At 35.5% G+C, this 17,500-nt stretch overlaps 1 protein-coding gene across 1 annotated transcript in view; it reads right to left on the bottom strand.

The window, feature by feature from the left end:
• The window catches only part of tent5c (terminal nucleotidyltransferase 5C), a 15,398-nt gene extending 1,692 nt beyond the window's left edge, over positions 1 to 13,706 (bottom strand). The window contains exons 1-2 of the mRNA XM_061879539.1: positions 13,520 to 13,706; positions 1 to 695 (exon numbers count right to left, since the gene is read on the bottom strand). The exon at positions 1 to 695 is cut by the window's left edge and continues 1,692 nt beyond it. Of these exons, the coding sequence (XP_061735523.1) occupies positions 1 to 673 (673 nt within the window). The 5' untranslated portion in view covers positions 674 to 695; positions 13,520 to 13,706. The remainder of the gene's footprint in view (positions 696 to 13,519) is intronic.
• Positions 13,707 to 17,500: the final 3,794 nt, after the last annotated feature.

The raw sequence follows: 17,500 nt of genomic DNA, 5'->3' as shown, positions 1-17,500 counted from the left end.
TGGCGATGAGCTTGTCGCGCAGGTGGCCCAGCGCCACCTGGAAGTCGCCGTACACGCTCTCGCCGTGCACGGCCGGGTGGTGGGCGGGCGTCATGGCCACGTCTGAGTGGTAGAATGCCAGCATGGAGTCCAGGACGATCTGGAAGGAGTCCACGCTGAACTCGAACTGGCGGCGGATGGAGTCCACGAACTTGAGCTCCACGTTGCGCCCGTGCTTGTTGGACAGCGAGATCAGGCTCCAGCGGTCCTGCTCCGTGCAGACCTTGGCCAGCTTCTGCACATAGGCCTCCTTCAAGGTCACTGCCGTAATCTTCTCCTTGTTGACGCCGTCGGGCAGGAAGTCCAGCAGGGTGCCCAGCACCACATCGCGCACCAGTCGGAAGTCGGCCTCGTGCGGCAAGTCCACGCGGAAGATGAGGTCCAGGTCCTTGTAGCTCCAGCCCACGTCCTGCACCAGCACGTGGCTCGCTGTGGAGCCGTTGAGGCGCACGTCCTTTACGCGCACGCCGCTCAGCGCCAGGCTGGAGCGCACGCGCGCCACGATGTCCCTCAGGCGCACCTCCAGCGTGGGGAAGTTGCCGCGGCCGTGGACCGGGACCACCTCGCTCAGGACCTCGTCCAGGCGACTCACTTGCTCCCACGTCAGGACGCTCTGTGCCTCATCGGCGGCCATCTTGTCGCAGCGGTTACTTCAGCTGAGGGGCAAGCAAACATCTGTCAGTCATGTCATGCTAAGTCCCGCCCACAAAAAACATTCAGCTCAAAGATTCTGCTGAATTTCTCCCCATTGCCCAAAAATGCCAGAATTTGCAGCTTTTTCAGAATGTTGCTGCAAAAAATAATATTTTTGAAAAAATGTGTAATTAAAAAAATACATTTTAAGAAACCATATTTATTGAAAAGATATATAAATGTTTAAAAAAAACTGAAATATTTATTTTCTAAAATATATATTTAAAGAAATATATACATTTAAAAATATATAGTTACAAAAAATATAGAAATATTAAAAAATGTTTAAGACTTATTTAAAAAAAATACATAAATATTTTTTTAACTAAACCATTGAAATTTGTTAAAAAAATATAGAAATATTAATTTCAAAAATATAAATGTATAAAAATATAAATCCATCCATCCATCCATTTTCTACCGGTTATTCCCTTTGAGGACGCGAGGGGCGCTGGTGCCTATCTCAGCTACAATCGGGCGGAAGGAGGGGTACAACCCGGACAAGTCGCCACCTCATCGCAGGGTCAACACAGACAACATTCACACTCACATTCACACACTAAAATATAAATATTTACAAAAAGAATACATAACTAAAAAATATATATTTATAAAATATATAAAAATATTTATAAAAACAAAATATACAATGTATAAGGATAAAAAACGTTCCCCCTATAACATTGAATTAACTTATGTTATGATTTTGTTTTAAAAGCACAAGGTTGCAAGAAAAATACACAAATATTGTATTGATGTTTTACAGGTTTTGTAGACCCTCGGTGGCAGTGCAAGCACATACTACAAGCTCATTGTCAAATTACTCTTAATATTAATGACTTATCAAAACACCAAAGGTTTCCTTTTTGTCGGCCACAAGTTGCAGACATTCTCTGTTCATTAAAATTACAATTCTAACATGCTGCCTCTTTGCGAGGTCAGCAAATGAAAATATGTTCTTGTCTCATCCTGGATACATCAATGTTCAATAAACACATGTCAACGAGGAAATAAATGTTGGGAACTACATTATCCAGAAGGCTTAGCGCCATAGACAAGAACAGGAAGTAGGCCTGAGCTACGGGAGGATGACAATTGCGTGTTTAATCAATAAAAAGTTGTTATATTGTTGCACCTTGTTGTTCCTGCCTCGTCTACACAAAATAATTAATTTTAATTACCGTAAATTCTGGACAATAAGCCACTACTTATTTCCTACACTTTGAACCCTGTGGCTTACAAAACGGTGCGGATAACTTATAGATTTTTCATTGCTGAGTGCCATAAGCAAAAACCATGAAAAGGTGCGTTATTTTTTGTGCCACGGCGCCCTCTTTAGGAGGAGTTCGCTTACTGCATTGCAGCGGTGTCCTACCATTTAGAGCTTTGAACTGGAAGTATTAGTGCTGTTCCGTCTTCGTAGCGTTTCTGCTCATATGGATTCCTCATCCCTCCAAGCAACATTTGTAAGGTTTACAGTATAACAAACACAATTCTTACTTACTAAAGCATCCAATGTGTGATGTCTGTAGGAGTGTGTTCATGCATATTTTTACGTGCAACCGTAATGTAATCAAGGTAGCCTTTTTAGCATTAGCTGTATGGTTTCAGATTCACAAATTCCTCAGTAAATTCGCCAAAACGTCACAGCGGAGTTATTGAGTCGGTTTAGCGGATTGGAGAGCTTGCTTGCGCACCTCATGGGTCCATGAATATGACTTATGTTTTGTTTGATCAGCTGTTTTACTGACACTGTTTGGAAACAATTAAGGTATGTAAACAAACATTTCTGTGTAAATAACTAATTTCACCACAGCTTCTAATCAGTCCGGTGCAGATAATATATGTAAAAAAAAATTGTTATTCCTTTTACAATTTAGTGGGTGTGGCTTATACATCGCTCTACAGTTTGAAAAATAAGGTATTTTTTTCTGGCAAAATGCAAAGTTGAACACATGTAGTAAGAACAATTAATTCCAGGTGTTGAGTTTGACACCTCTATCGTACATTATTAATACATTACTTCTTTAAACTACTGCACTTATTGGTGCTACGCCCTACTTCTTCATACAGTATTATCATTTTCTTTTTAAAAGAAATTGCGTGCAACACCCTTTCACAACACAGTTCTTCAAGGTAGTGAGTGACAACCAATTAAAGTTGTTAACTCAGAAACAACTAATTATTTTGATGGTTTTTAGCACACGCCTAAAAAATGTCAAAAACTGACAGTTAAGTTAATTAAAAAGTGCAGGCGTCCTAACTGGTCATTAGAAAGTTGCTCACCAATTCAACATTAGGAAGGAACTTTCCACAGCTGTTTCATACAACTGATAACTATCGCTAACCAGTGGACACTTTCATCGGAACCACAAACACCGCTACCGTAAATAAAAAATGGTGGACTGGCGACGACATATGGGCAACATAGTTTCATAAATATCTTGAATTTACATCTTTGCCACTTTGAGGAATACCAAATACACAAGACGGTGCAAACAGGCAAAAAAAAAATAATGTTTTGCTTTTAAACAAGCAAACTGTACTTGACATGTAGCTGTATGTAGTAATAATACAACAACACTACTTGAACTGTACCTGTATGTATTAATACTACAAAAACTAGTTGAACTGTACCTGTATATAGTAATACTACAAAAACTAGTTGAAATGTACCTGTATATAGTAATACTACAAAAACAATTGAAGTGTAGCTGTATGTAGTAATACTACAAGAACTACTTGAAATGTGTATGTAGTAGTAATGCCACAAAAACTACTTGAAATGTAGCTGTATGTAGTAATACTACAAAAACTTATTGAAATGTACCTGTATGTAGTAACACTACAAATACTACTTGAAATGTAGCTGTATGTAGTAATACTACAAAAACTACTTGAAATGTAGCTGTAAGTAGTATTAATACTACAAAAACTACTTGAAATATAGCTGTATGTAATAATACTAAAATTACTTGAAATGTATCTGTATGTAGTAATACTACAAAAAACACTTCAACTGTAGCGGTATGTAGTAATGCTACAAAAACTACTTAAAATGTAGTTGTATGTAGTAATACCACAAAAACTACTTGAAGTATAGCTGTATGTAGTAATACTACAAAAAACACTTCAACTGTAGCTGTATGTAGTAATGCTACAAAAACTACTTCAAATATAGTTGTATGTAGTAATACCACAAAAACTACTTTAAGTATAGCTGTATGTAGTAGTAACACCAAATTTTTTTTAAATGCAGCTGTACATAGTAATACTACAAAAACTACATGAAATGTAGCTGTATGTAGTAATAAAATTACAAAATCTACTTGAATGTACAAAACCAGTGAAGTTGGCACGTGTAAATGGTAAATAAAAACAGTAAAATGATTCACAAATCCTTTTTTACTTATATTCAATTTAATAGACTGCAAAGACAAAATATTTAATGTTTGAACGGAGAAACTTTTTTTTGTGCAAATAATCCTTAATTTAGAATTTAATGGAAGTATATGTTTGGGAACTGAGGACACCAATTTATGAAGCTTTCCAGGTGGAATTATTTCCCATTCTTGCTTGGTGTACAGCTTAAGTTGTTCAATAGTGCGGGGTCTCCCTTGTGGTATTTCAGGCTCCATAATTGTGCCACACATTTTCAATGGGAGACAGGTCTGGACTACAGGCAGGCCAGTCTAGTCTAGTACCCGCACTCTTTTACTATGAAGCCACGCTGTTGTAACACATGGCTTGGCATTGTCTTGTTGAAATAAGCAGGAGCGTCCATGATAATGTTGCTTGGATGGCAACAAATGTTGCTCCAAAACCTGTATGTACCTTTCAGCATTAATGGTGCCTTCACAGATGTGTAAATTACCCATGCCTTGGGCACTAATACACCCCCATACCATCACAGATGCTGGCTTTCAACTTTGCGCCTGTAACAGTCCGAAAGGTTATTTTCCTCCTTGGTCCGGAGGACACTAAGTCCAATTTCCCAAAACAATTTGAAATGTGGAATCAGACCGCAGAACACATTTCCACTTTGCATCAGTCCATCTTAGATGAGCTCTGTCCCAGGGAGCCGGCGGTGTTTCCGGGTGTTGTTGATAAATGGCTTTCGCTTTGCAAAAATTACTTGAAGTGAACTGTATGTAGTATTACTACAAAAACAAGTTGAAGTGTAGCGGTATGAACTAATACTACAAAAACTACTTGAAATGTAGCTCTATGTACTAATAATACTACAAAAACTACTTTAAGTGTACTAAAAAAACACCTCTAGGTTCCAACATCACCCACCAGGGAGATCACATGTGGTTACTGTACATTTGCCAGCATGTATTTTTTTAAATATTCTCTTATCGCACAATTGTTTGATCGTTAATAAAAACTACCATATATTAATTATTTGCTTTTTGCACTCAAAATAATCCTGTGTCCAAGGCATTATTCACAGTTTGTAAATACAAGTAGTTTAAAATGCCATGGTGATACTCCCCTTAATAGACACCACCAAGCTATGGATGGATGCCATGCTGGCAATTCCGACCTTTGCAATATTCCCCGCTCTCGAAATCTTACCATTGCACATCTGAAACTTTACCAAGCACTTACATTCGTGGTGTTTTAAGCTAGCTTAGTTATTAGCTCACCCTGGGTGTGTAACATGTTTATCCTCTTCCTCCAGTGATAACGGTACATAATATATAAAGCTAAATATTTTGATTAGTTTAGGGGAGCACAAATTGTTTTTGAAAATTTCATGTCAACCAGCTACATAAAAACTTGTTAGAAATCTTCATTGTGAAAGTAAATATTGTGTAAGGGAGGTACAGAAGTTAAACATTGGCCTTAATATTATCACTTGTCATTTAAATCCAGTAATATTTGTACTGTGCAATCTAATTTAAAATAGCCTTGATATATGATAAATTGCCTAATTTTTTTTTTTCATTTTGGCAATTTTTCTAGAAAAACTGAGTGGCATTGACCCAACAGTTACATAGAAACCAACACCTGACCAAAAATAATACATTGAAAGTAAAAGAAAGCAATCTTAAATCTGCTTTAAAGAAGGCCAAAATATAACTATCGATACAATTTCTTTTCTTTTTTTTTACTTAAAATTGTGTTTTGTTGAATGTAAACTCCTGGAATGTATTTGGTTGCATCATAAAAGAGTTTAAAACCCCCACCTCGGACTCCCTCCAATGAAAAGGCAAAACATTTGATCTGAACTTAGGCACACGCAGACTTTAAAATGTTTATATTTAAAAAATATTTAAATACAAAATAATTACTGTTTGCACTTTGTAATTCAAATGAAAATAGTCTGGGAATATATTGTTTCTTTTTAATCAATCAATTTTCTTTGAAAAATTAGTTTACCAAATATTTATTAAACCTCTTGAGACACAATTTAAGTTAAAATCATGTTTAATACTACAACAAATACAACTTAATTCTCAATAAAATATCAAAAAATATTTGTACATTACTGTGTTTTTATTGTACAAACTACTAAAAGGCAGACAATGATTTTAAGAATAACACAATCATTAATAAATACATTTAACAAAAAAATGTATATTTTTTTTGTTTCAAAATATTACTTGGAATCAAACCTAAGGCCTTTAAAATCCATGTGTGAAATTCAGTCAAGGTAAAATCTTTGTTTTTGTGTAAAAAAAACAAAACGAGGAAAATGAACTTTTTCAGTGAAATATTTTAAAAGGGTTTAAAAATCCCAAAAGTGGGAAGTATGGAGGTAAATGTGTTTATTATAAAACACTGACTTTGTGGAATTTTAAAAATTGTATTTATATTTACTTCAAATTATGCTGACATTTTCACTGAATACAAACATGTGAGCAACATTTTTGTTATTAGAAATTGTGAAAATATGTTCTCTTTAAATACATTTCAGCTGAAAAAAATGATCTGCATGTACTTATTTTCATATTCCACAAATATTCCAACTCATGACCAAAAAAAAACCCTATAAATCAAATGAAAGCAATCTTAATCCTCAACAAAAACATAAACTGCTTGCCGCTTGTCAGCCGGCGTTTGTGACAGACATTACCGGCAGTGTACTTTTTCGTGACCGTTGTCACGTTCTGATTAGGTACAGCGAGATTTTTTTAACCTTCTAGAACGGTTTTCCAAGGCTTTGTTTACAGATTTTTCTGACATTTTTTGCCAATCTAGACGCTCAAATCAGATATTTTGGCATGAGATTTGATTCGCTTCAGGATGTAGTCAGAATCCGTTATATGTGACTGCAGTCTCCCCAACGCCACGTTTGCCATTTCACGTCTTTCGTGCGCGCAGGAAAGTAAGGAAGTTCTTACACGTCATCACAACATTTGGTTTCAGCAGCGCTCTTTCAGCGATCAAAGTTTTTTTTTCGAATTTTCGGACAATAAGCCGCTACTTTTTTGTTCTGCTGAGAACACTGCAGGTTGTTAAACGGTGCAGTTAACTTATGGATTTTTCTTCACTAGTGGCCATGTTTTGGGTTTCATAATTTTCGCTAAACTCAAGCAAAGACACTGCAAAGATGTGTTATCATTTGTGCTCCGAGGCAATCTTTTGGACGTGTTTGCAGGTGCTTTATGTTGAATATGTGCTTCCTGTTTCGTGCCTTGGACCAGAAGTAAAACCACCCATAGTGTTACTGATAAAAATGATTCTTCATTCATCTCTCCAATTAATGTTTGTAAGTTTTACAATATAACAAAAACAATTCTTACTTACTAAACCCTGCCATGTGTGATGTCTGTAGGAGTGTTTTCCTGCATATTTGTATGTGCCATCGTAATGTAATGAAGCTAACTTCGTTAGCATGAGCTAATATGCTAACACGTTTACGAGTGTCTGTGATAGTATTATTAATTTACAATGGCATTCTTTTTGTATTGTTTCAGTTTTGTAAATTCACCAAAACGTCACCGTGGAGTTAGAATCTGTTTAGCTGATTAGAGAGCCAGCTTCCGCAGCTTGTGGGTCCAGATCAATGACTTCTGGTTTGTTCGATCAGCCGTTTTACTGCCCTGTTACAGACACCATTTGGAAACGATTAAGGTATTTAAATAACTTACCGTATTTTTTGGATTATAAGTCGCTCCGGAGTATACGTTGCACGGGCCGAAAATGAATAATAAAGAAGGAATAAAAATATATGTCGCAATGGAGTATAAGTCGCATTTTTGGGGGAAATTTGATAAAATCCAACACCAAGAATAGACATTTGAAAGGCAATTAAAAAAAATAAAGAATAATGATATAGTGTAATCTGCAGTACATGATTTTCTTTTCGGTGCCATTTTTGTTCAGCCCTTCTCAGTTTTTATAAGTTACCGCCAACGATGAAATGATCCATTTTAATAGCTACGGCAGTAGCATATAGCAGTTAGCATTCCATGACCCACAATGCACTTCTGCCATGACCCTACCCCGCCGAATTCTTATTGGTTGACGTGTGTGTGACAATTGCTGACGTGTGTGTGACGATTGCTGACATTTTCTTTGTCTCTTCTGCTAATGAGATAAATAATATTTGATATGTTACGGTAATGTGTTAATCATTTCACAAATAAGTTGCTCCGGAGTATATGTCGGCCAAACTATGAAAAAAAACTGCAACTTATAGTCCAAAAAAGACGGTGTAAAAAACTAATTTCACAACATATATATCTGGTTGGCGTAATATTTGGAATTAAATTTTCTTTTTTTACTCAAATTTAGTGGCTGCGGCTTATATGCGCTCGGTAGTCACAACCATCGAAATGTATCGACAAAGTTGTATGCATTTGACAATAATGTTGAAAAGTTTACATTAACTGTGGCCACATTAAGCAGACATGTAATCAGAATATATAAGAAATGTAAATGGAAAGTGAATAACTTAGTTATCCTAAAAAGGTAAACAAACATCAAGATAAAACTGATTTTATTTATGCCTGCAAAAATTTCACTTAAATACATTTTGAACTCCCCCACCCCAGTAGAAAAAACTGTCGGGTAGTTTTTGTCTTTTTGTTGCCAATTGCAATTGAATGCAATTTTTAATGCCTGTGGATATTGTATTTAATGCTCTTTATGCCATTTAAGGCCTTTGTTTTCGCAAAATCCATTTAATGACTTTCGATGCCTTTTTTATGACCCGCGGCAACCTTGTAATCCATCCAACCACCCGATTAGCGTCAGCGAGCGAGGTTTGGAACTGTTGCTGATATTCTCAGTTCGACTCCAAGCACAATAATAAACAATAATGATCTTAACAGAGATCCCAAAGTATTTTTTTTTAAATTAGTCAATAAAAAGTAAATTAAAATTCATTTTTTACACGAAACCAAATTACAAAATTTTAAACATGGATTTAAAAGAGCTTCAATTTGATGTGATGCCAAGTCATTCTCAAAACAATAAATGTACATATTTTTGTATAAATATGAATGTATCAATATATTGGTAACAAAATGAAAAAAGAATAAATCGGTAAATATATTGACTTTGTGCCTCCTTTGAAAAACAAAAAAGCATAGTAATAGACCAAAAAAGTAGCAGTTTTTGTACTATTAAATAAGATTAGAACTAAAGTATTTTTTTTCTGAGGCGGTTTGATAAATATGTAGTAAACGTTACTCATTGTTATACACTAATCTAATTATATTTTTTTGAATAATAAATGTAGACATTTTTATGTAAATATATTTTTTACATTATACATGTAATAGTATCAAAAACAAACCTTTTTTTAATGTACTGTCTTTCAAAATATATTAAAAAATTTGAATTCAAAATAAAAATGTATTTTTTGTAGTATTAAATTAAAAGCCTACTGAAATGAGATTTTCTTATTTAAACGGGGATAGTAGGTCCATTCTATGTGTCATACTTGATCATTTCGCGATATTGCCATATTTTTGCTGAAAGGATTTAGTAGAGAACATCCACGATAACGTTCGCAACTTTTGGTCGTTAATAAAAAAGCCTTGCCTGTACCGGAAGTAGCATACGATGTACGCGTGACGTCACCGGTTGTGGAGCTCCTCACATTGTTTACAGTCATAGCCACCAGCAGCGAGAGCGATCCGGACCAAAAAAGCGACAATTTCCCATTAATTTGAGCGAGGATGAAAGATTCGTGGATGAGGATAGTGAGAGTGAAGGACTAGAGAAAAAAAAAAAAAAAAAAAAGCCAAGGGCAGTGGGAGTGATTCATATGTTATTAAACACATTCACACTGGATAATTCTGGAAAATCCCTTATCTGCTTATTGTGTTACTAGTGTTTTAGTGAGATTATATGGTGCCTGGAAGTCAGAGGGGTGTGGCCACAGGTGTGGTGACCGCCAGTGTCTCCGGTGGCAGGAGGTAAGAGTCCGCAGGTGCAGGAGGACGCAAGCTCCGCTCATGTAAGAGCCGACTTATTACCACAATTTTCTCACCGAAACCTGCCGGTTGACATGTGGTCGGGACCATGTTCGGCTACAACCGGGGACGTCACGCGCACGCGTCACCATTCAACGATTTCAACAGGATACTTTGCGGGAAATTTAAAACTGCAATTTAGTTAACTAAACCACCCGTATTGACTTGTGTTGCAATGTTATGATTTCATCATTGATATATAAACTATGACACTGCGTGGTCGGTAGTAGTGGGTTTCAGTAGGCTTTTAAGTTCTCCGACCCAGTAGAAAAAAAACTTGGTCGGGTGGTTTGTTTTGGTGTCTTTTAGTTGCCAATTGCAATTGAATGCAATTTTTAATGTGACGACATCGCATTTAATGCTTTTTATGCCATTTAAGGCCTTCATTTTTGCAAAATCCCATTTATGACTTGATGCTTTTTTTCAATGACCCGCGGAAACCTTATAATCTAAAAAAAAAAATCAAATTTCAAAAGTCTCACCAAAATCAGGACATCCCGATTAGCGACAGGGACTGTCGCTAATATTCTCAGTTCGACTCCTCCAAGCACAATAACAAACAATAACGATCTTAACAGAGAATCCAAAGTATTTTTTTAAAATGAGTCAATAAAAGGTAAATTAAAATTCATTTTTTTGCACGAAACCAAATTACAAAATTTTAAACATGGATTTTAACGCGCGTCAATTTGATGTGATCCCAAGTCATTTGTCAAAACAATACCTTTACATATTTTTGTATAAATGTATCAATATATCGGTAACAAAACAAAATAAAAATTTAATCAGTAAATATATTGAATTTGTGCCCCCTTCGCAAAAAAAAAAAAGTATAGTAATAGTACAAAAAAGTTTCATTTTTTTGTACTATTAAATAAGATTAAAACTAAAGTTTTTTTCTGAGGCGGTTTGATAAATATTTAGTAAAAGTTACTCATTTTTATACGCTAAATTAAATGATTTTTTTTAAATAATAAATGTACACATTTTTTGTGTAAATATATTTTTTACATGATGCATGTAATAGTATCAAAAACCAAACTTATCTTAATGTACAGTCTTTCAAAATATATTGAAAAATTGGAATTCTAAATAAAAATGTAATTTTGTAGTTTTAAATTAAGTTCCCCGACCCAGTAGAAAAAAAAACTTGGTCGAGAGGTTTGTTTTGTTGTCTCTTTGTTGCCAATTGCAATTGAATGCCATTTTTAATGTTAGGTCATCGTATTTAATGCTTTTCATGCCATTTAAAGGCCTACTGAAATTAGATTTTCCTATTTAAACGGGGATAGCAGGTCCATTCTATGTGTCATACTTGATCATTTTGCGATATTGCCATATTTTTGCTGAAAGGATTTAGTAGAGAACATCCACGATAAAGTTTGAAACTTTTGCTTGCTAACAGAAAAGCCCTGCCTCTACCGGAAGTCGCAGACGATGACGTCACATGATGGCTCCTCACATATTCACATTGTTTTTTAATGGGAGCCTCCACAAAAACAGCTTTTCGGACCGAGAAAACGCCAATTTCCCCATTTGAGCGAGGATGAAAGATTCGTGTTTGAGGATATTAATAGCGACGAACTAGAAAAAAAAAAAAAAAAGTTAAAAAAAAAAACGCGATTGCATTGGTACGGATTCAGATGTGTTTGAACACATTTACTAGGATCCATTTTCTACCCCTTATTCCCTTTTGGGGTCGCGGGGGGCGCTGGCGCCTACATTTACTAGAATAATTCTGGGAAATCCCTTATCTTTCTATTGTGTTGCTAGTGTTTTAGTGAGTTTAACAGTACTGATAGTCGGAGGTGTGTTGACGCCAGTGTCTCAGGAAAGTCGACGGCAGCTTTATGGACGGCACAAGCTCAGCTGCTCTCCGGTAAGAAGCGACTTTTTACCACAATTTTCTCACCGAAACCTGCTGGTTGACATTTGGTCGGGATCCATGTTCGCTGTGATTCATAGTAAAGTTTCACCTCCATGAATTTTAAACAAGGAATCACCATGTGTCTCTGTGTCTAAAGGCTAAAGCTTCCCAACTCCATTTTTCTACTTTGACTTCTCCAATATTAATTGAACAAATTGCAAAGGATTCAGCAACACAGATCTCCAAAATTCTGTGTAATTATGCGGTTAAAGCAGACGACTTTTAGTTGCGTGTGCGCACAGCGCTCATATTTCCTAACAGCCGATGACGTCACGCGTACACATCATTAAGAGACGTTTCCAAGAAAAAACTCCCGGGAAATTTAAAATTGCAATTTAGTAAACTAAAAAGGGCGTATTGGCATGTGTTGCAATGTTAATATTTCATCATTGAAGGCCTTCGTTTTCGCAAAATCCCATTTATGACTTGATGCTTTTTTTCAATGACCTGTGGAAACCTTATAATCCAAAATAAAATCAAATTTCAAAAGTCTCACACAAATCAGCGCGTCCCGATTAGCGACAGAGACTGTCGCTAATATTCTCAGTTCGACTCCTCCAAGCACAATAACGATCTTGGATAGGTTGATTGGCAACACTAAATATGCCCTAGTGTGTGAATGTGAGTGTGAATGTTGTCTGTCTATCTGTGTTGGCCCTGCGATGAGGTAGCAACTTGTCCAGGGTGTACGCCACCTTCCGCCCGATTGTAGCTGAGATAGGCGGCAACGCGCCCCGCGACCTCAAAAGGGAATAAGCGGTAGGAAATGGATGGATGGATCTTCACAGAGAACTCAAAGTATTAAAAAAAATTAAAAAGTACATTAAATTTTCAAATACATCTTATCCTAGCTTTTTTAGTCATCAAAACGTCACGAAAAAAAAACGTGGGACGTCAAGAGAGAGAGTGTGTGTGTGTGGGGGGGGGGGGGGGGGGGGGGGGGGTGACGCACGCGCACCAGTGGGACGTCAAGAGTGGGGACGCACGCACACGCAGTTCTAGAATCCTCACGCGCTCGGTCCTTTTATTCCAGAAGTGCTGAGACATTAAATGTTGGTCTTTTTGAAAAAAAAAACAACAACCTTGGACTAATTAAAATCATTTGACAGCTCAATGAGTCATTGACTTACTTCAATGACGATACGAAGAAAAATGAAGTTAAGTTTAAAAAAACAAAAAACAGTGTCGTCAGCTAGTTAGCAAGTTAAAGTGTTAGTTAGCAGGTTGACTAGTACGCGAGTTAGCAGGTGTGCTAGTTAGCAAGTTTGCCCGTTTAAAAGTCAGCAAAACGACAGGCGACAACTCGCACAGCTGCTCGCCATCGAGCTTCAAGTAGGAATCTTCCAAAACGCAACGTTTCGCTCAAAAAGCGGCGGTCAAACTTCCGTAAGTTCCGGACAAGAGATGGAAATATGATACGTACGTTCCCAAAAGAGCTCCCCGCAGGCATTCAGAGTGTTCGTGGGGGGGTTTGGAAGCCGGCAAGCAGAGAGAGGATGTTACATATCCTCGGTGTGCCCAGCCAGCATGAGTCCGCGCAGGGTGCTTTGAGCACGGACACGACAACACCGTTAGCTCGCTAAGTTCAAGCGTCCTATTGAACACGCCGGGGCCAGTTTTTATACTACCGCAGCACGGCACGAAAACAAATAGTACGCCTCCGCGCCGTGACGCAGTCCTCGCCTTTTGATTATTTATGCTATTTAGAACCATTCCTTTGCGACTCTATTTTTTTCAGTAATTCATACACACTAAAAATAACATCAATAGTTATTAAAAAAACCTTACATTGACTTATGGAGCCAAAGTGGATCATTTAAGCACGAGGTTGAGTTAGTGTGTATCAACGCGCCCTTTCGAGCCCTCTGATTGGTCGCAAAGGCGTTTTGACGTTGCCAGGTGACCAATGCATACGTATAGCAGCTTTAATTGAATTTAAAAAAAAAATAAAAACAGTAGACGGACAAATATCATCTTATTTTTAAAGTTAATTGTATCATTTTATTTTATCACAAATGTGTGCATTATTAAAAATTCTGCGTATACATATCACGTGACTTCAAACGAGACACCTCTTTGGCTGGTTCTGAGACAGGATCGATTGCTTCATCCATCCATCCATCTTCTTCTGCTTATCCGAGGTCGGGTCGCGGGGGCAGCAGCCTAAGCAGGGAAGCCCAGACTTTCCTTTCCCCAGCCACTTTGTCCAGCTCTTCCCGGGAGATCCCGAGGCGTTCCCAGGCCAGCCGGGAGACATAGTCTTCCCAGCGTGTCCTGGGTCTTCCCCTTGGCCTCCTACCGGTCGGACGTGCCCTAGCGAGGCGTTTGGGTGGCATCCTGATCAGATGCCCGAACCACCTCATCTGGCTCCTCTCGATGTGGAGGGTTGTCTTTCTTTAACGGAAGTGAGTCTTGGAGCTACAAACATTTCTGCACCGGATATTTTACACACTGAATTTTAAAACACTATTTTAACATGAAAAAAAAAACATTTTGCTGACAATTTTTATTCAACAAAATTATCAGCATAATTTGATGTAAAAAAAAGAAAAAGAAAAAAGTCAGTTCACAAAATTCAAACGCAGCAAATGTAGTTCCATATTTCACATTAAATATGAATTTAATTTTTTTAAAGAAAACTAACATTTTAACATGAATTTTAAAGAGTTTGAATTTGATGTGATTCCAAGTCATTTGTTAAAATAATACATTTACATATTTTTATTTAAATATCTTATGAACGTATTATTACAATAAATATCTACTTTGTGGTACTTGAAAATAAATAAATAAATAAAACCAGGAATGTCTAAATAAATTTATTTTGTGCCTCCTTAAAAATATTTTAATATTTTAGGATTTTTTTTTATTGAGAATTAAGTTGTATTTTTTGTTATATTTAATAATACTAAAACTTAAGTTGTTTTTGTCTGAGGCGGTTTTTATACAATTTTTTATATGCTAATTTAATTCATATTTTCAAATAATGAATGTACACATTTTTTTATGTAAATATATAATTTTTACATTATACATGCAATAGTATTAGAATCATAGTGTCCTTAGCAGTAATTTGTAAAAAATAATAATTAAAAAATGTACTTTTTAATGCGCTGTCCTTAAAAAAAAATCTAAAATTTAAATTGGACATGTATTTTTGTAGTATTAAATTAAATTATAACTTAAGTTTGACATATTTTAAGACTATTTTCATTTAAATTACACATATTAAATTAATATTTTTTTAATGTTTAAATAATTGTATTACATATGTTGTTATCATGTATTATTATATATATTATTTAATAATTATTATCATATATTATTACATATTTACATTAATAATAATGCATTGGCAATGTAGACATTGTGTGCCTAATTTCTGATAAAAATATGTATTCCTTTATGTAAAAAAAATACTATCAATAAATTGAATTTAGCAGATTGAAGATTATCTATTAAAGGGTTTTTTTGGTTGGGAGTTGTTTTTTTAATGAAAATATTTATTAAATACCACTCATTTTTGTTTAAGAAAATTGATAGTTAAAAAAACTAGATTTTATGGTGAATTTCAAATTTAAATTTTCATCTGAATTACACAGTGCGATCATTAAATATATTCACTGTATTTAAATGTATTGTTAACATTTTAAAGCCAATGTGTACTTAATTTCTAATAAATTAGTTAGTCCTTTAAATAAAAAAATCAATTTCATCAATAAAAACCTAATATTTTATAATTTAATAAGATAGCTATCTTTTAGTTTAAAGCTTTTTGGAGGTCAGCTGAAAATATTTAGTAGACCACACTTATGTTTTCAAAGAAAATGACAAAACTTAAATTTATTTTTTAAAATATATATCTACATATGATTCTTAGTTAATTTGCACACTAAAAAAAAATATTTATTTTATTGTATTAGTGATATCAAGGCGAGAAGTTTAATTTTTTTTAGTATTAAATACAACTATAACTTGATAGTTTTATAAATATTTAGTAAAAAACTATGTTTTTAAATGAAAAGTGATAAATAAATACAAAATAATATATTTCATGACTATTATCATTTGAGATACACAGTGAAATCATTATTATGTATTATTTTATTCTATTTAAATGTATTAATAATAACATTTAAATGTGCTTGATTTCTGATCAATAAAGTATTAATAAAATGAGCCAAACAAGACAGTATTTTAAGTCTAGAAAATACAGTTTCAAATAACTCTTCTATTATTCGACCTAAAAAAGTTCTTCTTCTTCTCGTCCTCCCACGGCTGAGTCAGCAGAAGAGGAAGTGTGGGAAACCCATCCAGCGTAGTGAAAGTCCAGCATCGCATCTTTAAAAACACAAACACCATCCATTATTCAAATGTGTTTTTACTATTAAATGAATATAAAATATGACTTCTATAATCTTTGTGGAAAATATTGCAACACAATTTGTTGTCAAGTTTATGAGATGCGATGCGAGTGTAAGCCACTGTGACACTACTGTTCATTTTTAAAATGTTTTTATTTAGTTTTTTTTGATAAATGGCTGTGATGATAATATAAATGAGGGATTTCTAATCACTGCTATGTTGGAATTCTTCTCAATATTGATACTGTTGTTATTATTCATTTTTGTTTGACTACTTTTGGATTGTTTTGTGTCATGTTTGTGTGTCCTCTCAACTGCTCTGTTGAATGTTATTCTGAATGTTGCTGGGTCTGGTTTGGTTTTGGAATTGGAATTGTATTATGTTGAGTCCTACTTCTATGTGAGCGCTTTTTGAGTGTTTAGAAAAGCGCGATATAAATCTAAGTTATTATTATTATTATTATTATTGTGAAAATTTTTTGTTGGACATATCAATTAAAAAACAAACACAAACACAATTTCCGCCAGAGTGACAACAAAACAGCATCCGCGGCAGAAAAAGTCACCGCAGTTCCACACTGGGCCACAGGTTGGCGACGTACGCCTCTACTTCCTGTTACTTCTTTTTACACTTGTGCAGCAATTTGACACCGGAACGGACAAATTCACCGACTATCATTGTCCACTTTTTTTTTTCTAGTGTTTTCCAGAATCAGTTGGAGCGGTGTGTGTGTGTGTTTGTGTGTGTGCCATTAACAAATGATACATACACAATTATTCAGTGTGTGTGTGTGTGAGTCACATGTGCAAACACAAAGTGATCCATTAATGGATGCATGCGTATTTGCTCGGCGTGACTCAGTCAGGAGATGGTAAAAGGTAAAAGCCCCTCCACTTCCTGTGAGGTCACAGGAAACTTTCGGGTGATCATGTTGTCATCGTATTGACACTTCATAGCAACATTGTTATTTATATTATTACGCATTTTAACATCTTTTAAAGACGCCCAATGTTGTGTTTTAAGTGTTCCCCACTTATGC

Source organism: Nerophis ophidion, linkage group LG19 (genome assembly GCF_033978795.1).
Source record: "Nerophis ophidion isolate RoL-2023_Sa linkage group LG19, RoL_Noph_v1.0, whole genome shotgun sequence".
NCBI classification, from domain to species: Eukaryota; Metazoa; Chordata; class Actinopteri; order Syngnathiformes; family Syngnathidae; genus Nerophis; species Nerophis ophidion.
This window is presented reverse-complemented; position numbering and strand designations above follow the sequence as displayed.